The sequence below is a fragment of the Ammospiza nelsoni genome, chromosome 2 (genome assembly GCF_027579445.1).
Source record: "Ammospiza nelsoni isolate bAmmNel1 chromosome 2, bAmmNel1.pri, whole genome shotgun sequence".
In the NCBI taxonomy this organism is placed as follows: domain Eukaryota; kingdom Metazoa; phylum Chordata; class Aves; order Passeriformes; family Passerellidae; genus Ammospiza; species Ammospiza nelsoni.
In genome coordinates, this window is record NC_080634.1 from 33,621,661 (window position 1) to 33,648,436 (window position 26,776).

Genomic DNA, 26,776 nt, shown 5'->3' on the forward strand with positions numbered 1-26,776 from the left:
ACATTAGCTTTAGTAAATCAGACCTCACAGGTTAGTAAATAAACTTTGTTATAAAACAGTTTACAGAGAAATAAAACTTGACAGCAGAGTGGTTATCAAATTCTCGGTGTAGAAAAAGACCAACTTCTATGAAAACAGACCTATTTCTACTAATTAATTCACTAATTTCCATTCACTAATTCACTACAAATCCTACTTCCATCTGCTTTATTCCCCACCAGTTAAAAAAAAAAGAAGTGAAAGGAGCACACCTGTTTTTATAAACATGAACTGGCTATACAAATATACATAGTTCAGATTTTAAAACATTAAGCAAACTACAAGTTTACAAGTAATTAACTAGTTTTTGCAAGTTTTTTAATGCCAAGATAGAATGTGAGGCTTACCAATGTATTAGATGAATTGTAATCCTCGGCTGATTTATCTGAAAGACAGATAATAATGCCATTATAAATGAGTTATAAATGCAGCAAAAATGGGGAGAGGAGCAAGGAACAAGCTCTCTTTAGAAAAGGCAGGCAAAAAGGCTGCTCCCGAACTTAGCTCCCTCACTCCAGCTTCCCAGAACCAGCTGAACCCTGGAAGATATAGGAACAGAGGGTAAACAAATGCAGACAAACGCAAGGGTCACAAATCCCTGCAGTAGGAGGGTGGAATTGCCCAGAGCAAAACCTGAGTGACTATTGTCCTCCATCCATGTACACAAAATATTATCAATGACTAAGTCCCCAGCAGAGGCACTGCAGCTGACTCCTGACTGCAAAATGTTCAGTCTCAGCCACCTAAACTTCCTGGAATAGCACAGAGGACCCCACAAGTCAACTGATGGGCTTCTCATTTGACTATCCAGGCACATATGGGGAATATTTGTGCTTTTATCCTTGCTTGGAGCCTTCCTAATTAGTACCAGATCTGGTGACATGGTTCTATCCCCCTGGAAGAACCAAAGTAGGGGTTAATATTTAGAAAGGGAAGGAGTTGCAGTTGAAAGGAAAAGAGGTGGTGGTTGCAGATGGGCTTCAGAGGGCAGATAAAACCTTGGCAGCTTCAACTTTTAGAGGAACCCAGCCAGCAATTTTCAAGCACCCAGGCAGCTGAGGCCCATTCCCCAACCATGGCACATGGGAGCCGAGAGGTTCTCACCCCAAGTACACAAAAAGCAACATCCACACCCACCCTGCAAACTGAAACTGGTGCAAAATTTAGCTGCCTGTTTTCTCTGGGGACTTTGATCAGGAGGAACCCAGCCCCAGCAGTCTGGGATCTGCCTTCCAGATGCTGGCTGTGAGCATCAAAAAAAGGATGTGTTTGGGAGGCTCAGCCAGTTGACTGACCTCCTCTTTTGCAGCTATGCTGGGCATCCAGATTAACAGAAGAGCATTTTAAAGGAAGAACAATGCCTGAGCAGCCAATGAATCTCGTTCACATTTTCCTTGAAAAGAGAGACCTACTTGTTGATTAAACAAAAGAAGCCCCACATGCCCTGACCACAGAGAGTTGGAAAAAGCAGCCACGTGAGACCATCACCATGTACCTGTGAAGCTCATGTACTTCTGGCTGTTGGAGGTCTTCTTGGAGTTGTAAAACTCCAACACATCCAGCACTGCCTGGGGGTTCTTCTTCTGCTCTGACTTGGTGATGTTGGAAGTCTGCAGCAGGCGTGCCCACTGCTCCGGCATTCCCTGTGGGAAGAGGCACCTTGGTAACACACAGCTGGTCTAATGTGCACAAAACATTAACCCACTGTCACTGTTCTGCCCCAGCTTTTGGAGTTACACAGTATTGTGAGGGAAATAGGGAGAAAGGAGGACAGAAGAGGAGAGGAAAGAAAATGAGGTGGTGAATGTGTGTGTCCCCAGCCAATGCCTGTGCTACAAATCACACTTGGGCATGTAAATGTCCCTCTGCTCTTGGGTCTCTGGGTGACTCCCAGGTCCTTTGCAGACCAAATTCAAAAACCAGAAAGGAGAAGAACAAATTGCTGCACTTTGGGAAAAGTCTCAAGAAAAAACCAAAACAAAATACAAAATCCTTTATGCACAAGTATTCACATACTTATATACATCCAAGAAAGACTATGGAAGTAACATACACTGCATAGCCTTCAGCACAATGGACATGCAACACTCATTTGGGTCTTCTGGTAGCACTAGAGTTCTTTGGTAACAGCAGTGTGGTGCCCTCTGTAACCAGAGCTGGGAAAGCAGAGGTGTTAACTCCACACCTGAAGCTCAGAATTTCATTATAGGGACATAATTTCAGTCAAAAGATAAACACACCTGAAAAACAGCCAGACTTGTGCCCCTCCTCACCAGCAGGGATAACAGTTTGCATGGACAAAGTGGCAGAGACTGGGATCCATGAGCAGTGAAGTTATCCTCCCTGTTCAAAAGGAAGGCTGGATGCACCCCCCAGGTAATGCCCCACTAGTACAGCTGGAGTAACCTGGGCAAGTCTAGAGGCTGCCATGCAAAACCCACGTGTGCACATGACTCAGGGTAGGGGAATAAAGTCCCTGAAAAAGCAGCACACTACAGACAGGCAGAAACACCTTGTTCACAAACAACTTCTGCTGCTAGGAAATACTATCTCATAACCAAAATAAGAGTGAAAATGCGATGATGAAATACCACTCTGTCTTTACAGTATTTTGCATGTCAATAAACAAAAAAACACATCACACATAAAAGCATCTGACATTTAGCCTTAGGGCAGCACATACGTGTTCTCTCCTAAGTAGCTGTACACAGCTGTGTGCCTCCCAAAGGAAAACTCTCAGAGCCCCACTTGGGGGACACAGACTATGCTACAGACTTATTTCAGCTCTACAGGGGGAAGGGGGGGAAGAGAAGGGAAGGGAGGAAGACAGATATACCATGTTTAGCTGACCACAGCAGCCAAAAAACCAGGAAAGGAAAAGTTTGCTGGCAGCCTGAGCTCCTGGGATGTGCCAAGTTTGACAGTCTCTCAGCATGAATTAGTGGGTAGCCTCTGCAGATGTGCTTCAAATGAGATCAAACTAGATGATGGTAATAGCCCTTCCAGCATTAATATATAAAAGATTAATGGGCCCTGGCTCCTCCTAGCAATAAGCTAAACCACACAGTTCTCTCTTCCTCCAGCTTCACTTACTGTGAATTCTCCCGTGACTGCATCAAACCCAACATGAATCGTGTGTTCAAAGTCTGAGGGGAGGGAGATCTCCGGCCGCTCTTTCTCTTTCTTCTTATTGGCTGCAAGAGACAAAAACAACAACAATTAAAAAAAAATCCATAGATGCATCAAGATCCATAATCTCCCCAAGAGCTTCTAATTCACCTACACAATCACTCCCCCACCCCATTTTTGCTAGTCATAGGATTTTGACCTGAAGCAGACAAACAGAAAGTTTAAAAATTTTCTGCCCACACTTAAGAGCAACCACAGTGAGTGGATAACAGAAATAAAAGCCCTGTAACACAGGACAAACATAAAAGAAGGAAACTGATATTTTCAGTATGTTAAGTATCAACTAGTGTATCTAGACTCAACAGCATGAGAGGTATTTACCTAAAATATTCACTCAAACTTACACAGGTCAGAGCCAAAAGCTCTACAGTGGCAGTAAGTGGAAGCCAGTCAGTTTTGAACACATATTTTTATTTGTTGTTTTAAGCAACTTTAAAAAACCCAACAAAACAATATTATGTGCTTTTAAATATGCACTTGCCTCTCATACAAAAGCCGGGGACAAAATTAACTACAAATACTGCTTAGAAATTGCTTCCTTCATCCTATTTCCTCAAACGTTCGTGAAGAAACCCAAATATAATGTGGGGTTCTGCTATAAAATCTTATGAACAAAAGCACTTCTTTTTCTTTTTTTTTCCCCTCACAAAATGAACTAAAGATAGTTTTAATAACCAGTTTTAAAGACATGAGCAAGATAGCAGAATCTGACAGGTGAGGAGCAGAAGTCACCAAGAAACAGGGAAGGAAATACATCAAAGCAGATGCACCCTGCAAATTTTAAACAGGGGTCTTCAAACAAGATTATCATTATGCATTGGATTAAGTTCATCCATATTCATTATGTATTAAAGACTCCACCTTCCTTTTAGCATTTATTGTATTCAAGAAATTGAGATCAGTTCAAGGAAGAACCACATTCTTGTCGGCTCTGCTGCTGCTTGCAGTTATAAAATCAGCAGAGCCAGGAGAAGGCGAGCAAACTACTCACATTTCCCAGCTGCTCCCCTTTTTTATCCAAAGCCAAACAGAAATTGTTTTGTGGCTGACATTCCCCAGTGCACTTATGGCAACATGAAGGCCAAACCCCAGGTGTTTGAGAAGCCTGCAAGGCTAACAGTGTAGCAATTCTTTAAGACACTGCTGTGGTTGGTGTGTAGAGAGGCTCAGGGCTGGCCCCAAAGGACTGAATCCCATTTCCTTCAGTGCCAGCTCTGGCACTCTTCTCTGTATCATTACAGAGCTACAGTTGTATAGAGTAATTTTGGAGAACGAAAAGGATCAGATGCTCCATTTGGGACACAAAGATGGAACAGATTGTTTTTGATCCCTCTTTCAAACAAAGGGAATGAGGGAAGCTGAGTCACAGAGGAGTGACAGAGTGCCAAGGGGAAAAGAGCAATGCTGGAGGAGCCATCCCTGAGAAGGGAGCGTGGAGGAGGCAGGAGCAGCTGCTGGTTGGCAGATGGTGAGCATCTGCAGCACAGAGGCTGCTGCACGCACTAGTGCCGGATGGAAAGCCAGAGGCAAAGGGGTGCAGGGAGCACCATCAGAGCCACCATATCCCACAGGTCTGCCCACAGGATCAGTCCACTCTTCCAAGCCACGGACTGAGGTGCCATCTCAGCCCAGAAGCCCAGGTGAGGAAGAAGAGGACACCTCTACCAGTGCCACTACACAAGAGCTCTGCACACACAATGAACACCCACACGTGGTGCAGGGCAGCTGCCACAGCAGAGCTGAACATATTCCTAAACAAAGCTTAAGGGCATTAGGTTGCTATCCAGAAGTCTTAGGTGGTTTTTTTATTTCTACATTCAGGCAGATCTGACAGATCTAGAAGCCTAAACATTATTAAACCATTAATAATACAATTGCCTTGTAACCAGGTGGTATAAGGGAAAAAGAACTAAAGAGAAAGGCAGTCCCAGTCTGGCTAAACACTAAAGTCCCTTTTAAGTGATTGCATTACCTTTGCAATGAGCTAAAAAGACTTGAAGAATCATAATTTAAAAAAAATACAAAAGCAAAATAATATCATATATTTAAGATGACCTACCTACCACCACCAAAGGCTTTATTCCCACAAACACCTCATCACCTTCTCATTCCATGTTCAGTGCTGTTATGAGAGCCTCCCATAATTTTTTCTTACAATGTTCTGGCAACTTGAGCTGCAACTGTGAAGCATGATGTCTGACCATGCAGCGAGGCCATCCTGAAGCACACTGAGATGAGAAAGGTCTTCACCACTGCTAACATGGACTCAGGTGCTCCCAGTCACCATGGAAAGGGCTCCTGGTTGCTGAACACTGTCACCTTATGGGAAAATCATTGCCTCTGTTTGAAGCTGCAGCTGAGCTGAGCAAAGTTCAAAGGAGATAAATGTGCCCCATTCAAGCCAGACTGACACCCTCAGTCTGGCACTGATGAGTCCCCTGAGCCCAGGAAAATTCAAAATATTCACAAGTCCTGCTGAGAGCAACAAGTCACACAAACCCTGCATCCCATTGGGCAGGACTCACCCAGTATTAAACCAACGGGTTTTTTAAATGCCAGATTTGTGGTTTAGGCTTGGACAGAGGAAATGAGGACTACAAATTACATCCTAAATTTTGCAGGCAGTGCATGACATCTTCAGAGCTGCCTGGCAAGGGGTATAGCTCAATGCAAGTGTGCAAACATGCATGAGGCCCTGGATTTATGCCCCATGTGTCCTTTATACAACACTTCTGCTCATGTACAGGGATAAGCACAGATTTGCTCAAAATTACTTTCCTCTAACTGAATGGAAACCAACTTCCCTTTTAAAAAAATAAAAACTAAAAAATAACACCCAAATCATTTCAGGCACAAACCAAAGAGAAGTGTTGTGAACACTGAACAATTTCCCTACATTTAAGCAGCATGACACAACAGGAATTTAGCTGTCATCATGAGACCAGAAGAAGTTTTCATAAGATGGAAATAGACCAATTTGAAGTGAAGGTGACAGTGTTAAAGGAATTTTTTGCTCAACAGGAATTAGAGGACAGAAGTAACCATTCTCGTTTGGGCAGGTGTATTGCAACAGAAGGATCTGCTGGGCTTGGCTAAACAAAAATCTCTCATGTCTTGAAGCATCTGCCATGTTGGCCAATCTTCAGTAAACATGGGCAGCTTTGGATCAGTCGCAGTCTGTCTGCTGATTTTCCCCAAACCTTCATTTTTCTCCTTGTTCGTAGTTCTCCTTCATAATCCAACTCAAACTAGCATTTCAAGTTCTACTTCTTTTGCTCCTTTACAAGTTTCAGGTAATTTCTTTGATCTCTAGAGCAGTTCATCCTGGTGATTTAAAAACTCCTCTCCTTTAAGTAAGTCAACACTAAAATCCTGCAGCTTTTTTAGGATTCATATTCATAATGGCAAGTTCTAACCCAGACCCAGCAGACTTTTAACATTGAGTTTCTGGATTGCAGGCTCAAGATCCCACATTTGTAAAACAATCCAAAGTTGCCAAAGGTATCAGATAAGGATAAAAATAATGTATGCCACACTCAATTTGTAGAAAATTATCTACCACCTTGCTTATTTAAATTAGTGAAGCTATCATTTCAATTGTCTTTTCGCTAATAAAAATTAGGAAGCAGCCTCCCTCCTGAAGGCCAGGGAGTTGAAGGTATTTAGTCTTGACTTCAGTTACCCAGTGCTTAGAAACCATTGCAATACAGAAAAAGCTGATGTATTACGAAGAGGAACTCCAAAAAAATAGGTCAGATATAAAAAGAAACCAGCACATATTAGGAGATGATTTTTTTTTTTTGCATCACTTCAAAAGATTCATAGGAGAGAGGTTTTTTTAAAATATCCTCATCCTAAAAATTAGAATTTCATGTACAGTTCACAGTTCCTATCTCTTTTTCCATCTGTTACAGTCCCTTGAACATGAAAAACTCCTTCAGTTCACAAGAAATATGCAAGAATTTTCAGTCACAGAATGTTCTTAAAAGCAAGTAGACAATGCCTGACCCAGACATTAGAACAGAGTAAATGGCCACGAGGCAAAATATGACAGGTCTAGTAGGAAATTGCATATTAGTCTTGTATAACTCAAATTATTTGCTGTTTAAAGCAACAAAACAAGCAAAAGACCTCCCTCTGCTTTCCACCAATTGCCAATGCCAGCTTTATTGGCCAGCTTGTAATTGGCACAAAACCTTATGGTTTTCTAGACCATTATGGACAAGTTAGGCTGGGAAGTAACAGAGCTAGTCCCAGAGCTAGTCCAGATTTTCAGGGACACTGTTCTCATAATTTATAGGAAAGGCAAAATAAATTAAAAAAAAAAAAAAAAAAAAAAAAAAAAAAAAAAAAAAAAAAAAAAAAAAAAAAAAAACAAAACACTACAAGAAAGGGGGCATAAAAGAGACCTGCAAAAGGATTTTGACAAGGGCATGGAGTGATAAGACAAGAGTGAAGTAATTAAAAACAAGAGAGGGCAGGTTTAAACTAGATACTAGGCAGAAGTTCCTCACTGTGGGAGTGGTGAGGCAGAGGTACAGGTTGCTCAGAGAAGCTGTGGCTGCACTTTAGAAGTGTTCAAGGCCAGCCTGGATGAGGCTCTGAGGAACCTGGTCTGATGGAAGTTATTCCTGCCTATGACAAGTAAGATGGAACAAGATGATCCTTAAGGTCCCTTCCAACCCAAATAATTCTAGTATTCTATGATCCTGTGGAAAAAAGCAAGATGGATTAAATGCCAAAGGTGCAATCATTACAAAAAACGTATCTACAGACTGTACCTTATGTACCCTGCAACAACCAAGACAGAAGATTTATAAGAGATAAAATACTGTACTTTTGTCTCCTGGCAAAATAGATCGGTAAAACCGATCCTTCCTCTTCTTTTCTTCTGGGTTGGGAGGCAGAGGTTTTGAGCCATGGTTTAAAGTCCCGGGATCTTTGCTTCCTGAACCAATCATAGTGCTGGTATTTCTCATTGGAGGAGCAGGTGGTTTGTCTTCTGTTTCAACTCCATTGTTAGACATCTTCAGCTGGGGAGGCCGTTACTAGGAATTGGGAAAGAAAACAGGTTAGAAGCCATATTTATTTATTTACTTATTGTGGACTAAAACCACACACTACCAAGTAAACCACAAGCCGGTATCTGCAGATGGACCTGCAACCTCAGCCCAACCATTAACCCAGCACTGCTGTGTATGCCATTAACCATATGCCCAAGTGCCACATCCACTGGCTTTTTGAACTCTTCCAAGGATAACGATAGCAACACGAACCCCGCATAAAAATTTGTGTCAGCACAAAAAATTCTACTCAAGACGCCTTTTCTTTTTCTGTTAATAAGACTATGTTCGATCATTTGCATTATCGATCACTGAGAAAAGCCTGTTTCAGGATACAACAAATTCTCAAAGAAACCATGGAGCAGAAGTCAGGGTGAGAAGGTAAACATGATTTAGTGAAGAGGAAGGATACCTGAGAGGAGCCAACAAGTTGCTGAGTTTGTAATACCTCTCAGATCCATGCTAGCTCTCATAAAACTGCCAAAAGGTTTGCATCAGTCTCCAGCACAGCACAACACAGAGAATGAAGTTTGTACTCAGAGTTTTGATGCAGCTGCTCAGGCTCCTTTGCTAAAGAGCTGCTGAGCGGGTTCAGAGGCAGAGGTGGCTGCAAAGCCCTGAGCTGTACCCCCTCAGATGCAGTGCCACAGCCCTTGACTGTGCCAAGCCAGCCCTGGCCTTCCTGCAGTAACTGCACACTCCAGGAGCAACTCCAACTGCCAGGAAGTTGATTGCATTTTGTTCTGTTGGGAGGGTCAAACGAAACCAGATCCCCAACACACACTTAAATCCATAAGTAAATAATCCCTGCTGCGCAGATTTAAAGACGGAAGCTTGGGAACAGGGTAATAGATTATTCTGCAACAACTAACTTGTTCCACCCAAATGAGATCAGCATTACTCCCAGCACAGTCTGGCTGCAGCAAGATCCTTCTGGAAACTAGAATTCATCTGCACTATGTTTTCTTTCAAAAGTGAGTTGGGAGTTAACTGCTGAATAAAGACCAAAGTGCAAACAATTTCTGTTTGGGTGGAAAAAGCAATTCAACGGCTTTACCACTTTCACAGGCAGTAAGGGAAGTTGTTTCACTCGGGGAAAGTTGCAGCGTGGCAAGAAGTCAGAAGCTGTTTGCTCTCTGCAAGTAAGAAGTTCAGTTACAAAGCTGAGATCACTGCTGACTGCCAGGGAGCCGCTTTCCATAGGCTGGACTCAGTGTGACACTGAGTTACACTGAACACATCCCACCACTGCACCACAGTCCTATGGCCACACAGCACCCAGCCAGCCTTCAAAGTCTTCCTCAGCCAAGCTACTGATCCTCAGTGTAACTGGCAAGCTTTGGACCCAGAGCACACTGCTCTCACTGCTCTGGGGAACTAAGGCAGGCAAACACTGCCCACGGAAGTCACTCAGCAGCAATGTGCCGGATTTTGCCAAGAGCAGAGTTTCCCTGTTGCCTGCCAAGCCATGGCTGGCCTGCAGCTCCAGCTTTGCTTCCATTGATTGATTCCCAGTTTCTTCACGGTTGCCCTTAAATGGGAGGGTTGGCAGTGTAGTACAGCCTGTAAGGCTTTGGGCAAGTCTTTACACACAGGGAACTTTGTAAAAGGTCTGCCCCTAGCCCCATTCTCCTTCCAATACAGCTATGCAAAGGAATATTAAATGACAGACTAGCATTTGGGGATTGATTTTAATGGTGGGACAGCTTTGGCATTTGGGAGGGGTGGGGGGAAATTATCTGTGCACGTGTCTGGGCGTGTCCTCACATGTGCCCTGTGCATGTCCCACCACTCACACTTCAGCCTCATGCCATTCTTGGGTATAAAACAGAACAGAACTAAGCGACAGCTGGGGTGCCAGCCATGAAGGGGTTGGTGCAAACGAATACTCTCCCTGCCTAAGCAGTGGAAAAAAGTCTAAGCTAAAACCCAACTGATAATTTTGGCAGCCACTGCGGCACATGTATCTTGTGAAACATGAAGATACTGAGCCCTTCCTGATGGGCTTTGCACATCACAGTGTCAGCGGCTGGAACCGAACTGGCACAACTAAACCATTTGAAACAACATAAGCAGCAGTGTCCCATAAGAGATGCATTCTCTGCTTTGATCTTATTTAACCACGAAAAAGCAAATTGCCAGGAAGGTGCTAGGAATACACTGCAAACAGGGAAGCAGAAGGAAAAGGAATGTTAGCAGCCCTCTGCCTGCCAAACAGACCTCCCCAGGAGTGGCACCACATTTGCTGCTCTAACAGTTTGATTTACCCCCAACGGGGGTTTGAATAAAGGTGCATCCAAAGATTCCCCCATCAGCCAGACTTCCTGGAGCTGCACGCATGGCTGGGATGGAGACTGACTCACTTCTGGGTCCCTCTCCCACTGAGCAGAGAGCTCAGTATACCTGCTGTCGGAGGCACAAAACTAAGCAGGAGAAAGAGTAAAGTTAACGAAGTTGGGGAATGGATGCAACATCAGATCAAAATAGAGCAGTATGCGGCTCCAGGTTGGAGAAAAAGAAGTGAGAGGAAGAATAAAAAAAGCCCCAGATTACAGGCAGAGGCTGGTCTAGTGTTGGAAGAAAGAAAAAGAACATAAGGAAAAACCTCAAAAAAAAAAAGAGTACAAGAAAAATCTCTGGATGTCAAGAATCCTCCCCCTCAGTTCCACCAGTGTAACCCCAGGGACATCTGCTCTCAGTTTCTTCAATATAAGAAAGTTTTTCAAAATCTCTCAGTCAGAAAGGACAGCGCACAAGTGAATTACTGTTTTACCGCAGGGATAGAAACTGGCAGTACAAGCTCTTGTTTATCTTACATTATTCCCTGAAAGAGCAAGTAACTGCTAAGAAGTTACATAGTTTTACAACCAATATTGTTTCACACCTATTTGATAACTGCACCTTTGCTGCAGGCAAAGCCTATAGTACACCCTCTCATTTTCCTTCCATCACTCAAGTTCACAGACCTTTCTCTTCATCAAAGTCTTATGTTTGGAGTTACATGAGCTGTTTGGAGATGGGGGGCGGTAAGAGAAATCCCTTGATCCACAAAACTAAGAGACTGATTCCACAGAAGTTCCCCCCTGTAATAGCTGCACTAGAGGGTTCCCAAAAGCCTTGTGCCACTATATATTTAAAGGGAAAATAAAAAACCTGCTTAAATAAATCCTCCCACTGTAATACAGAGGTCAAATGCAATATCATTATACTTTCAATTTCTATTGGCTTCAAAGTAGGCAGATGAAACCCTGTCCTGACAGAATTATACAGCCAAGGCAGAGCTGAGAGCCCAGAGCCAGGCCAAGTGGTTACAGAGGTAGCCATCTCCCTCACTGCAGCCCAACTGGCTGTGCAAATTCTCTTCTTCCTAAAATAATCTCCTGCCAATTCACATGTAAGTAGGCTTTAAACAAACCCCCTCATGTGGGCACTGCCCGAATTCAGAGCACCAGACAATCACTTCCCCAGCCAGCAGAACATCAGTGCTAGGCCACTGAAATGAGTCACTCAGCTAGGCACAAGCCATTCCATTCCAACAGGAATGCAAAGCATCGCTGCTCTGAGTTATTTCCTTCTTCACACCAGCACGACTCTGCCTTGAGAAATCCATCTTAGGTTTCCACGGAGTGATTAAGTGAACAGTGGAAGCAATGAAACAGCACATGAACTTTTCAACCAGAGTCAGATGGGGGAATACATTTTAGCTGCAGACACAATTATTCTCAACTACTATATATATTAAAATACCAGCACTCAAACCAAACTCCATAGACACCACTAGGGAAGGCATAGCTGTAATGTAGGACTATTGTTTCTGTAGACATTTGAAAGTACTGAAAGTTTGAGTTGCTTCAGCACACAGTAATAATGATAAGTTTTATTACATACTGCAATCTGTGACTGCTGTAGTCAAGTTATGGTTGCCTTCAATGCACCCCTATCCCTTCCAATCAACTTTTGCAGGTCATTAGCTACATATCATTGCCCCAGACTCAACAGAGTCCAACAGCAAACCTGTCAAACTCTCCTTTTACACCTACAAAACACTTATGCAGACAGGAAGAAGACAGACGTAGGCAGATGGCGCAAGCAGAAGTAGTGAACAAGCAGAAGTTGTGAACAGAAAACAGCACCCACAGGTGCCAAGAGTGGCATCCAAGAGCTCAGGGTACATTGACAGATGCAAAGATCCATGCAGGTCTGCTGATCTTTGTTAAGATGATATAACACAAAAGACAATCACAGAATCATTAAGGTTGAAAAAGAGCCTAAGATCATCAATCCAAGCATTAACTCATCACCATGGTGTTAACCACTAAATGCCACTCTCAAGTGTCACATCTACATGCCTTGGAAATTGTGACGTTTATTCCTAAACTACAGGCATAAACTGTAGTACAGGCACAGCCTCCTGAGACATTCACCTTGCAGAGTGGGACCCAAAAGTAGGTGGCACATTCTGACCCTACTCTAGCACACACACAAGCAGAAAAAAAGAGAGAACAAAGACCCTCTATGTATGTCATTTTTCCTTCCACTTAACTTGGGCACATCATTTCAAACCTGCTGCTCCATGCTGAACTCTAGGTTTCTATCAAGCTGCTTGTCTTCTCTTTGCATTCCTTAGCAAGACAGACATATGACTGATTGCTAAAACAGAAAGCAATTAAAAAGTCAGAAAGGCTGAAACCTACGCTGCAGTAGATGCCATACAGATAACTACATCCAATGCATACTAATTGCAGGAGTCAACATGAAAACTCATAAAAGAGACATCTATAATTCATGCAGTCTGGCAAGAGAGTAGCTATAAGTTACTCACTACAACTTACAGAAGAATAAACTGTATTAAACAAGACGGGGAGGAGGAAGATGCTCAGCAACTGCTCTTTCCTCTCTGCTTACTTCCAGAAGGAAATCTCCCATTTCTCCAAGACACTAGTAAGTATTCTGTTGTTGGCAGGGTGAGGAAAGGGTGTCTTGCTCACAAACAAAAAAAAAAAAAAAAAAAAGAGAGACTCTTAACCTTTAATTGAGCTGATCCTTATCAGAACAAGTGTTTTACCTCTGCACCAGTATCCTTGCATCCTTCCACCCCATGGCTAGAAATTGCTTGTGAGCACACACAGTTAACATCACCTCCTTCCCCCTCACACTGCCCTGGTGAGAAAGAGCACAGGCTGTGCCCTGTTCTGTTCAAACACATTGCAAGCAGCAGATTCCCTCCCTGTGTGTCACGCTTCCATGCAAATCCCAGCAGAAAAAGTAACATCAGAGTTTATCAGCTGGGTTTCCACACAGGATGAAGACAGTCATTCGTTTTTTATTACTTTACGTGGGACTAAGTCTCAAACACCAGTCTCACGCTGAAGGAAGGGCACCCCACGCGTTCCACCTGAAAAAGAGGCAAGAGGTGTCTTCTTCCTCCACCCAGCAGCAGATGGGACCAGGAACACATGCTGTCACAAAAAAGGCAGCTGCAACACACTCTGAGGGAGGAAAGACCGATCACCGCATTTAGAGGTGATTAAAAAACCCTCAGAAACCCTAGCATGGAGCTGTCTCCCCAACCAGTTACTGCACATCTGAGCTCTGTGTAAACGTGCCAATTAAACAAAAAAAGCCAAGGACCAGCAAAGCACCAGCCCAGACCCTGCATTTACATGTAAACTACAACAAACACAAAACAAAAATAACAACAAACAAACAACACAAAACCCCCAACAGACTAAACAACAGGCTTGCATAAAGTTCAAATAAATAATTACAAAACAGCAATGTTTACTGATGTCTTTTTAGAACTTACCTGTTAGATCCCTGCAGGTGCTGCCAACACCTAAAGATGCAGATGAAATTGCTAAACTAAATGAAAGAATAATCTCTCAACATCAGTATACACGTAGAAGAGAATGCATCCACTGCTACAGCACGAGTGGGTGGGTGGGTGTGAGGAGGGGGAAGAGAGACATTCTCATGGCAGATGGCCAACTACCAGTTGCAGTCTTGCTCCACTGCCAGTATTATTTCCATAGTGCCAGACATAAAGGATGACTGACCACTTACAACTCAACAGGAAAAGCTGGACAGTCCCATGGCTTGGAATTTTAAAAGCTGAAAGTCTGGACGGTCCTTTTAAAAAAAGCCTTTCATTCAATCCCAGCAGTTTGGGCTAAATGCAAGGTGGGATTCCCTAGCCCAGATTGTGCAGGAGGATGTGGACATCCCTGTAGTGGGCAGGAGAGCTGCAAAATCTCTCCCTGGGCAGATATCCACGCTAACCCATCCTACCGCACAGATACGCTTCTAAAGAAGAACAGACTAATTATAACCACTCGATTCCTAGCAACAGAGTTCTCCTTTCATTCAAGTTAAGGAAGCTTCTTTCTGTTTTGTTAGAAACAATCAAGGCCCAATGTTCACCATCTTCCACAGTGTGGGCCCATGCATGACCATTGTGACAGTAACCCAGGCACACTGAGGGTTTTAGAAGCACTGAGGCAGGTCAAGCCCTTTTCACCGCATTAGGCTTGAATCCAAAACCACAGAGAGGCAATGCCAGCTTAAACTGCCGTGTTTAGACTTGGCTTCAGCTGTTGCACAAATAAATGGCTGTGTCAAACAATAACCACTTCACAATCAATGCCAGCTATGCCCAAGTACCTGGAACACGTGATGAACTCCCCTTAATTGTGCTCCAATACTCAAACTTGGAGAACTGCAGAGGTCAGCTCTGCCTGATCCCATCCCTGGGCAGCAGCCTCCTCATTCTCACCAAGCATTTACCCACTCCTAACAGGGCTTTTAAACAGCCCAAGAGAAATAAATTGCATCCATATTCAAGGAGGAAAAAAAAATAAAATCCAAGCTACAACAGAAAGGACCAAGAGTATCGTTTTTAAAAGTTCTCAGCCCACAAATCATCCTCCTTATTTCCTCATCTCCAGAAGTGCTGCCTCCCCTCCCCCTATATGCCTGAACAAGCAAGTTGGCTGTTGCAGATGTCAGGACAGGCTCCCTTTTCCAGCACAGCACAGAGCAGCCTTGGCTCTGGTTCTGCTTTTGCTCACAGGAGGGCAGGGCTTCAACCGCAGAAGTCAAAGTAGTCGCTGGAGTCAGAGCTTGCTAAGCAGGGTGGGAAAAATAAAGGCCTCTTATGCTAAAGCATATCCAAAGCCCATATAAGCAGGTTTCCTGGAGGAAATCTGTGCTCCAGAGGAAATGACTAGAAGCAGCAAAAAGAGAATATATTAATGCACACAGTTAAAACCACCCCCACTACTCCTGCCTAAGTTACTTGGCTCAGAGTCCTAACTACACATTAGCAGCAACAGCAACTGAGAGCAGCTGAATCATTAATCATTATTCCATTCAAAAGTTTCCAATGCAGGAAGATGGACATGGGGCACAGGGCTCAGAATTAAGCCCTGCTCTCTCCTAATGTGGAATAATTCCCAGTACAATGCATTCACACTTTAAATACATGTTAGCACTTGCAAAAACTGCACCTTTTTAAATCCAGAGATCTGTCACTTAGCAATGGGGGTGGGGGTAAGAAACATATAAGAAAACGAGAACATTTTCAGATCAAGTCAATGACATCCCACAGGCACAGAGGACACTGCAATGCAGTGGTTAGCAAAAAGCCACAGGACATAAATAGATGAAAGTTTACGTTAACCTGTAAAAGCTGAGTTTTTTCTGAGGTGAAGAAACGCTGAGACACAGAGACCTGCAAGGAGGAAACCAATGTTCTTAAGAGCAAAACTCATTCAACTCTTTTGCTGCTGGGAAAGTAAAGAGCAAGAAGACAACCCAATTATCGTTAGTGAATGAAACCACCCAAGACCCTCAATTAGACTGAGGGGAAAATGCCACAACAGTTCAGTGCTAATTGGAAATGCAAACATTTATCATCAGAGTAGTTCTTGCTCCTGTGTATAGCTCCATTGTGTTCATTGCAGCTAATGACAGTAGGAAGCCCAGTGCTCCATAGTATTTATGTAATGACTGGCAAAGCTGTCACATTCCCTTAATTGCTAGCCAGGATTTTCATACTGGCAGTAGATTTCAATTAAATAAAATCACAAAGATTGGTTCAGTTTCACATTGCTTTTTAAAAGTTTTCATTCTTCAAAGCTGGGAAAAGAGGGGAGAATGAATAGTTCTCCAAAGACAGGATAAGCTCTGCATCAAATATGAGGTTTTTGTAGACAAACTGAATTTAGAGACAAGCACCATCAAATATCCAGTGCTGCAAAAGCTAATTTAATGTCAGTGAAGACAAGCAATTTGAGAACTGCATATAAATCTGCTTCAGGTTTACAATGATTACTCCTTCAAGTGCAATACATGAAATGCTCTATGAGCAGTTCACTTATAAGGGAAAATGAAAAAGCCTAAGGTGGTTTGCAGTTTCTCCCCGATTTAAACTGTCACTGTGGTTTTCTTTGCTGCAAGAACACCACCTCTGTGTTTATAATTATATGCTATCTAGCAAAACTCCCTATTCCACCTACTTGATGATTCTAGAACATACAGGAGGAGCCATAGTGGCAAGGTCTCACATCCCTAGACTTGCTTACTTGTACCAAATTCACTGCAGAGCATTAACTAGTCCATTAAGAATTATCATCGTTTAATTTAATGAGCAGCAGTTTGTTTTTAGGAAGCACCATCAAGCCTTTTATCACATCATTTACTCAGATTCCAATCTTAGTTACTGTATGTCAGTAGAGAAAAGAAAGCTCTATAGGACTGGCACAAAGGAACTGCTGTTTCTGCAATATATTACAACCAAGTCTGCATTAGCGCTCAGTTAAATAAAGCCCATGAGCCAAGTGAACTATTTTTACTCCACTGAACAAAAGAAAATATAACAACATCATTTATTACAGTGGCAGGCCCATTTTAAAGCACTATGTAATTAGGAGTAGGAGTTAATTGCAAGGCTAGATACAGCAGGCAAGGTTTTCCTCAACATCTTTGAGCAAAGATCTGTGCTTTTCTGGGGCACAGATCTTCTTATCCTCTGTTCTTGCTACAGTGACCTAAGCAGCTTTCAGCAGGATGCATGGATCTTCACTGCTACCTATTTAAAATTCATTTTTTCTCAAGAAGCAGCAACACTGCAGCCATAAAACCCAACCCAGAGGAGACTGACTGAGCTCCCATTCACAGCCCTGTCAGCATCTGAAGCAAGTGACTTGCTAATTTCCATCCAATTCCCAGTGGACAAGCATCTACATCATACAATTAGCGACAATATGAACTGCACATTCAGCAGAATTGGGATTTCACTGATGGATGGATTACGATGGATTGCCAGTATGCATGATTTATTCATCTCAAGACTGCTTTGCCAGTTTATAGTTTGTCCTTTGTGTAATTAAAATGATAAAAATCTTTTTATGGCCACTACTGGGCAGACAAGAATCTCTCTATAGACAATGTTGTACCTTTGCTAAGGGATAGATAAAACTCAACCAATTTCCAAAATGAAGACAACAACCAAAGACAGATGCTCTAGGAAGTTGTATGAATTAAGGCATTTTGTTCAGTATTCCCTCCCATTGCTTTAAGTCATCTTGCTCAAGTCCTACAGCTACTTGCTCCTAAAACCATCAGCATAAGAATTAGGAGAGCACAGCATGCAGCAAGTCCAGGTACAGTTTTCTGATCATCCTCCCCTAATTTCAGCAATTAAAGAGTCAAGAATATTTGCAGCAGGCTGCCACAGAGATATGGTACCTACCCACAACCCAAAGCTCTCTCAGTGCTTTGGCCACACAAACCCAGCACTCACCTCGGGTTACCTGACCACTCTCCCTCTTCCTATCCAAGGCAAGAGAGTACAAAAGGATACTTTAAATTCTGTAACTAGCACACCATAATTTCACCTCTCACCTCTACAGTAACAGCTCTGTTTGCTACAAAACCTCAAGATAGAAACAGGGTAGTCAGTTTTGGAAACAGCTATTGCACAGCTCTCAAGAAATCCCAGCTTTGGTCCCTGAGCACACCCAGGAGCAATGCATAGGGATGCACTTCCCAAACCACTTTTTCCCCCTTCACTTTATGCCATTTACACTTGTCTCAAGGCAAGTGCTGCCTTACTCTTTACTAACAATTCATACTCATATTGTGGCACAGCCTGCACTAACTCCATCTTTCCTGTTCTTACACTCATTGCAGAGGGATTCAGTGAAGTAAAATACATTTGCTGGGGGAAAGGAGATCCTTCAAATCAATCCACAACACAGCTTAAGTGAACTGTCTTCTTTGCAAGGATGAGGTTGCTTCTTCCACTCTTTCCCGTTGTTTCTTTCGGCCCAAGTTTCCAAGGAATCATAGAAAAGACTTGGTTTGGAAGGGCCCTTAAAAATCAACTAAGTCCAGCCCATGTGCAGCAATGTGCAGCAATTCCTCCCAGCAGATCAAGTTGCTCAGGGCCCCATCCAACTTTTTGTTCCATTCCTGGTTATTCCTGTACTGCTGGTATTTGCAGGTGCTCATTCACAGCCTCCCAACATATGCATGTTTGGCTGCTTTTATTTTTAAGCAAAATCTCTTCAGGCTGGAAATAACTCTTGTTTTCCTGTGAACACTCTTCAATGTGCATCTAGTTTTATCTGAGGTGCTTAAATATCCTACATTGACAAAAGTTTTGTCAGTCTCTGCGACTCTATTAAAATGTTATAAAACAGACATCTAAACTTGTGGCCTTCTACTTTGTAAGGTCCATTTTAGCTTTGAAGTAAGAAGTTGGATTTGAGCCTAATATATATTCTTCAAACTTACAGCATTATTTGAATTTATATCCCACATAGGTGAAACTTCCCCAAAGGGTTTCAATTCGTAAAGATAATTAAAAATCTGCAAAAAGGTAATGCTTTATTTCTGACAAAAATTAACCAATATATCTTAAATAGAAGAAGTCAAATCCCAAATCATGACTTTTTAAAATGGGCTCTCAAAAAGTAGTCCTAAGAAAATAAGCCTGTAATTCTGCCATTTTAGTATCTTGTGTTGTCAGCAGACAGCTTAGATCTGAGATGATGAATTGTCCCCAACCCCTGGTCCACTGGCTCCCAAACTTTTCTTCCCCACGGAGCATCTGGACTCTGGGTATTTCCCTGAAGATTCATTAACTGCTTCTTCCTCAAAGGCTGAGATTATTGGCATTTTTCTCAGACTACATTTCTAACCATTTAAAAGACCTGTCAGGACACAGAAATAAATACATACTGAAAAATAACAATTCATCAGTCTCTCTGTCAAGACATCACAGGTAGAGGGGAGACCTAAGTTTCGGCTAATGCCTTTAAAGACCATTTTCTATATTGCTTGTCTGTAAATCATTTACATAGCATTCCACATCCTCTTTTAATGCCAGTATCCCAAGGGAGAAGGTGGATTAGAATATTGATACCTTTAATTTAGGAGGCAATTAGACCAACAGCAACAAATCAGAGCTGTATGTATGCTCAAAACAAACTAGTTAGAACTCTATTTAATTAAAAGTCAGTAAAATAATCCCATTATGCCAAGAATTGCTTTAGGCATGGTTCCAATCCAGCACATCTTTTTCTTTAGTATTTTAGTTCCACACAGAGAAAGCGATTGAAGTAACACTGTAGGCTACCAGAATGGTCCTTTCTGTACAGCAAATTCCTCTTCCAGTGAGACAGCTTGGGAAGATACAGAAATAAATGTTCCAGTGTCAGTCACCCACTTGGTAAGCCACTTAATAAAAGAAACAAAAAGAAACCTGCTAAAATAAAAGCAGCTACATCTCAGGCCACTGTGACCAGCAGGTAGAAGAAGGCAATTCTCCATTTTGCTCCACTCTGGTGAGACCCTGCCTGGAGTCTGCATCCCACTCTGGGGACCTCAGTGTTAGAGGGACCTGCTGGAACAGAACTGGAAGAGACCAGAAAGATGCTCAGTTCTGCTATGCAGACAGGCTCAGAGATGTGGGATTGTCCAGCCTGGAAAAGGGAAGGCTCCACAGAGATTTTAGAGCACCTTCCAGTACCTGAAGGGGCTACAAGAGAGCTGGAGAGGGACTTTGCACCAGGGCATGGAGTTACGGGACAAGGGGGAATGGCCATAAGACAGAGAGCAGGTTTAGATTAGATACTAGGAAGAAATTCTTTCCTGTGATGGTGCTGAGGGATTGAAACAGGCTGCCCAAGAAGCTGTGGATATCACATCCTTGGAAGTCTTCAAGGCCAGGTTGGATGGGGCTTTGAGCAACCTAGCACAGTAGAGGGCAGTCCCCAAGGCAAGGGGCTGAAACTGGATGATCATTGGGGTTCCTTCCAACACAAACAATTCTAGGAGTCTGTGAAATCCAGTTTCCCCAGTCTCCATCCCACTACCTGCAAACCTCACCTCAAAGGGCACCTAATTCCTCATATATCCCCCTTTTGACTCCTTTGTCAAAAAGTAACATGCACCTCTGCTACAGATGCACAATTTACATGGTCTTGTTTTTTAAAAAAACAGGGAAAATAAATATTTCCCGTAATATCTTTCATTTCTGGATTTGCTCTTACATGGTCTGTGGGGTCCTGCTGCATAACAAGCATTTTATCCACAGCAAAGACCAGCAGCACAGCTGTCAGAGCCAGTCACCTGCCTGCATCACTGAACTGGGGAAGGGGGCAGAAGGAGCAGGGCAGAGGTCTGTCCTACAGAAGACAGTGTGGATGTATAAACATGTATATCCACACACACATTGATGTGTGCGTGCGTGTATGTAACTTGCACCACCCCAGTTAACTCACTTATTTTGTTTACTCCCAGACAGTGAGTATGCATATTGTGATATGACCATTTATAAAACATAGTTATCCTCAAGTGACAAAGTACTAAAAAGAAAAACATTTGTGGAAAGTTATAAAGTACCACAGACTGCTCTAAAATAATATAATTTGGTATTGTGCATTGCCCAGTTATTTCTGTAAGCATTCATACACTCTATCTTGTTTTTATTAATTGGAATCTATATTAAATTATAAAATAAATAAATTTATTCCCCAGAGGCATGTAAACAAGGCTGTTGCCCAGATCCACGTTGCCCTAATGCACATCAACCACTACTACCCAAAGTACTGAAATATACTTGGGAATTAAATGAGAGGGGAAAAAAAAATAACAAAGATACTTCTAGACGCCATTTCCTCTTCCAAGACACTTGTGGGAGGGAGGGCCCAGGAGCTTAGCAAAGGTTAACCTCACCTATTCCCTCCAGGCTTGTGCTGAAGAAAGGAGAGATTCAAGGTCTTGCAATTCCATAAATAGGAATCCTCCTCTGCAGACATTTTATTCTACCAGATCAACACACAGCAGACAGTGGTGAGTCCCCAGACATCATCTTCACCACTCCTTATCCTGCAGAGCCTTCCAGTCTGCCAAACTCAACCTTTCAATGCCTCTGCCTTCTTGGGAAGTAGAGATGTTGTCAACAGACAACAGTAATAAAGTTCCTGAACCCCCTGGACTATGGTCACATTATTTATTTTCAGCATTTGAGTGTGGAAGCCCAAGGAACTGATGAGTAGAACGAGGTTTTGCTCATCTTGGTGTTTTGTACTAAGACTAAACTTCATGCAAAGCCCTCTAGCCTCTCCAAATATCACTGGGAAATAAGGTAGGATGGTTTTGGGGTCTTGAATGTGTCCATTATTATGAAGAATGGTGGAGGTTTTCCTTATTACAGGCTTTCCACAGCCTTAAACTTTGAGAAACTCTGCCTGAAGAGACAGAAGCACACTTCTTGCTGCCAGGACAGGGGGGTAGCCCCAGAGCAGTCTCCATGAATGCGTAACAGAGGTGGGCAAAAGACCCTTACACTCCAACACAAAATCATTACAAAGCAGCAAGGTCTTAGACCTGAGGAATTCTTACAGGACACAGTCAGGAAGCCTTTGCATGCCTGCAGGATTAAGCACAACCATCCAACACCATGGCACAGTCCTGCAGGATCAGAATCCCCACTGGGCTGCAGCCTGGAGGTCACTAGAGCCAAAGCCCATCCCACCTACACACACAAACCCAGCATGGAATGTTGCATCACAAGTCCACAGGACCATATGGCAAGAGCACCTCTGAAGGTGCAATCAGGCAGCCCTGAGAGTAGCAAGCTGGCAGAAGAGGGAATATTTGCTCTGAACCTTTTCTGTATCATCAGTGCTTGTGCTAATTACATTAACCAACAGCAACAGTCACTCTGATGGGAGGGCTAAACAGAAGTGACACAGCTGTCAAATCCATTCAGAGAACTAAAGCCTTAAAAGTTTGTTCTTTTGGGGGCAGAACAGAATCCCTACAGCAAGATGCAGAGGATTGCAGCTTTTTTAGGGCAGAAAGTTTCAGTGAGCAAGTACAGCTGACACAGACATTAAAAACCAAGTGCGTTTTCCTGTTTCTCAGGGGGATTTAAACAGCAGGTGAGTGGGGCTGGTCTGTGGGACGTGACCCTTTCTTATTTCAGCTATTTAGATGCAAATTGCTCCCCCTCCCTCCTCCTCTCAACACCATCTGTTAGCCCAGAGGTTTAGATGGTGCCTAGGATGTAGGTTTTGGGGGAGGGGGTTATAGATAAAGCATTGAGAGAATTTCGGTTGATGCCTCTATTTCCTCTAGGGCACAGTTTGGGAGAGAAAAAGAAAAATCACTTTGCAATATTATAAAATAGCAGTGGGATTTTTCCCTCATTCTACTGCACTTTTTTACTGATCCCATGGATTTCCTGCCCTAGAAAGCATTCCTTGTCCTGCTTTTGGCCAACAAGCCACATTATATAGCGACATTTATAGCAGGTTGCTATGGTAGTAGCAAAGGGCAAGAGCTGGTATTGCATGAAGTATCAGAGACTCAAGGAATGAAAGTCCTAAATAATAATAATGAAGTCCTTTACTACAAGGCACAGCATTTAATGTTCTGTTAGTGCTAGTGAAGCTGCCTCATCTCTGTCTGACTTTCCCAAGTGAACAGCAATGTACTTTCTAGAACTGTTGAGAGATTTGATTCATTACATACTTCACCCAGGGCTCTGAATTCTTTATAAAGGAAAGATTATGGGTGGCAGCAGAAAGTCAATTTTCAGGAAGTTTGAGGATGACACAGTATTGGAAGTGGTGGCTAACAGACCAGGCAGGCCACTCAGAGGCACGTGGACAGGCTGCAGAAATGGGCCAACACCAACCTTTGCAGTTCAACAAAGGAAAGTGCAAAGCCCTGCTGCTCAGTAGCACACACTGGGAGCCAACAGGCAGACAGGAAGCAGAAAAAGCAGAGAAAGGCCTCAGATTCCTGGTGGACAGCAAGTTGGCCATGAGCCTCCAAACCACATTTGTAGCAAAGAAGTTCAACAGCATGTGGGCTGCATTAGGAAAAACAACTTCCAGTAGGTCAAGAGAGGGGATCCTTCCCCTCTGCTGAGGGCTGGTGAGACAAATCTGGAGTGCTGGGACAAGTCCTTCCCTCCCCAGTATAACAGAGACGGGGACACACTGCTGAGAGTCCAGCAAAGGTCCACAAAGAAAAGTAAAGGACTGGAGTATCTGGCATATAAAGAGAGGCTGAAGGAGCTGGGATACTTCAGCCTGCAGAAGAAAAAGCTCAGAGGGGTCTTATCAATAAATACCTGATGGAGATGTAAAGAAGATGAAACCAGGCTCCTCTTGGTGGTATCCAGCAACAGGACAAGAGTCAGTGGGCACAAACTGAAATACAGGAAATTCCATTTAAATGGAAGAACAAACCCCACAACAAAACCATACTTTTTTTCTGGATGGGGATGAGGGGAGATGGACACAAAACCACAGAACTCAGAAAACCACAGGTTGCTCAGGAAGATAATGGGAATTTCTATCCTTGGGCATGCTCAGAACCCCACTAGACATGCACTGAGCTGTTTCAGCTACCACTACATGAGGTGGGGAATTGGACTAGACTATCCACACAGAGGTTCCTGCCAATCTACAATTCTGCAATTACAAGCCACACAAACTGATAGGGAGGCTTCAAAGGAAAGAGAGACACAACATCATTCAGACTACTGGTCTGAAGCATGTTTTTACTCCTCAGTACCCAAGCCCCAGTTTAGTGATGAAGACAAATTAGAAGTGGTTGTGACAACCTTGAGCAGAGAACCAGCAGAAGAGCTGGGATCAGTACCATAACACCCTCATTACGAAACTGAGTGTGTGGAGTACAGTTCCAGTACTTGGGAGATGCCAGCTCATGTCCCAGTTCCCACAGACCTCATTTGTGATCTTGGAGGCACAAGAGGGGGAGAAAGCCAAAGAACTTCTTGTCTGCTTGGCCCTCCTCCTATCAGTCAATCAAGTCTTTAAAGGAAAGGCAATTCAGGTAGTTAGAGAGCACACAGCATGAGATGAAGCCCTTCCAGCTGCTTCTGCAATTTCAGTCAGCACTAGAAACATATATCCAGGAAGAGAAAAAAAGGAAAAAGAGAGCTGTGTACACAATTCTGAGGGGGAACTCAGAGGTAAAGGGGGGCATGGACTGATTTGAAAATGCTTCTTCCCCCTTGGAGTCCCAGTGATGGGACAGAAGAGCCCTCCTGGGCTTGAAATATGAATAGGCAGTGACCACTGAAGGGGAAATGGGCAAGAAAAACAATAGTGTGGGCTTCAGAGTCTCAGTCACAACTGAGCAAGTTCTCAGGGTACCTTTACATAACACTTGAGGCTGACATCAAGTTGGGTTCAGTCAGACTTTAATTTTGACGCTCCACTGAGATGTAGGAAAGAAGTTCTTCAACTGGGAAGACTTTCTGCCAGCCAAGGTTTGCACAGCAACATTTTCTGGAGCGATTTGGGCCTCTTTTCTTTTCTTTTCTTACTGTTTGATTTTCTTAAGTGTTGCCAACACAAACACAACATCTTCCCTCTTTCTTGCATAGAGAGACAAAGCCAGAACAACTTATGATCTCAACCACTTGGTGATAGTCAGGAACTTCAGGTACCTACTTTCAGACTCTTGACTTCTAAAATACATTTAATTCAATTTCGCTGGAACACAATATACTGACAAAAGTTGCAGAGATTTCATAGAAACATTCTCCTAAAAAAAATAAAAATCAGTTATCTGAGCAAACAATTTCAATAAATTTATGCTGGTAATTAGAAAGAATTTTAATTTTTCCATTTAAAATACATGGAGTTATATTTTCTTTATTTATGAAAAGTAGAATTTTCAGAACATCAGTGTTTCCTCTACAGAATGAGTGCCTTCTTCATGCACTGCTCTAAATCAGCAGCTAATTTTTGTTTCCAGATCTCTGGCATTTCACCAGCACTACTGAGAATCTAAAGAACAGTTACTGGAAATGTTTTTGGTTAACCAACTTCTTGTTCACAAATCTCAGCACATGTACAAACTTTAAGGGCTGCAATCCTGCAGTTTGATCTCTAGTACAAGACAGAGGCATCAAGTCTCAATATCCTTGATTTTCAAAGGACAGAAAGGTCATCTGTAACAGCTGAGGGGTACTTGGCCTTAATGCCAGCAAGCCACCCACTGAAAACAGTGGGAGTTTAGCCCAAATTAGGATTTCAGGATTTATCCCTGCAACACTTCCCACACAGTACTACCTGACAGCTTCTGAAAACTGGCAAAATGTGAGGGACATGCCAACACCATCCCAGATGAGGTTTCCAAGGGTGTGTTTTGTAACAATTGAATTCAACCAACACCAGTCTGCATATGCACATATTCTCACAACTCCAAGGGGGTTTAGCATGCTGATTTTAAAAGCACAGTGGCTAAAAACACCTCTCTGATAGCTATTCAATGCCAAATAAACCACACTTTAAAACAGCCCCAACCACAAAGCAGTTGCATCCACGGTATTATTTAACTTGTATAATAATACCCCCAACCTTCAGATGCTTTTCTAGTACTTTTTTCTAGCACCCAAATCCCTATCTTTTCCTACCCAATACCTCCAAAACTGCCCTAAAATAGCTACTGCCATCCCCAACACGACCTGGGACAGGGTGGATGGGTTTACAGCAAGGAGGCACTGAGGGCTGAGAGGCCAGTTTCTGCCCACACAGTGCCTTTGTAACCAAATCTAATGGTGTTGATGCTCAGGAAACCAGTTCACCACTGGCTGATGAACTTTCCCATCCCTATCCCACTCTTAACTGTGCAAATATTGACCAGGTAAGTATGTGCCAGAGCTGAGTGCTTCTCCTGAAGGAAACATGTCTATGAGCCCTGTTCAATCCTATCTGGCCTTAATCCCTCAGGGATCAAGGGAACTCAGGCATTCCAGGGAGCTGAGGAACTCAGGCATCCCAGGGGCCAAAGGCTTTGTACAGTACCACTGCTCTGAATGGAGGGTCTGGGTCCTGCCCAAATCAAAGCCCCTGGTTTTGCAGACAACAGCATAGGGTCTGTAGCATCCAATTTTTAAAAAGATCCTTTATTTGGATCCCTAGAGGCAG

At 43.0% G+C, this 26,776-nt stretch overlaps 1 protein-coding gene across 7 annotated transcripts in view; it reads right to left on the bottom strand.

Moving 5' to 3' along the window:
* PAK1 (p21 (RAC1) activated kinase 1) overlaps window positions 1-26,776 on the bottom strand; it is a 71,517-nt gene that overhangs the window by 21,086 nt on the left and 23,655 nt on the right. For 4 of the 7 annotated variants that reach the window (XM_059491994.1, XM_059492003.1, XM_059492033.1 and 1 more), the window contains exons 2-5: window positions 8,066-8,276; window positions 3,133-3,233; window positions 1,535-1,682; window positions 387-424 (exon numbers count right to left, since the gene is read on the bottom strand). In XM_059491994.1, coding sequence (XP_059347977.1) covers window positions 387-424; window positions 1,535-1,682; window positions 3,133-3,233; window positions 8,066-8,255 — 477 coding nt within the window. In that variant the 5' untranslated portion in view covers window positions 8,256-8,276. Of the gene's footprint in view, window positions 1-386; window positions 425-1,534; window positions 1,683-3,132; window positions 3,234-8,065; window positions 8,277-14,097; window positions 14,300-23,943; window positions 24,023-26,776 lie in introns of those variants that run through there. The other 3 variants (XM_059491985.1, XM_059491977.1, XM_059492013.1) reach the window with 2 other exon arrangements.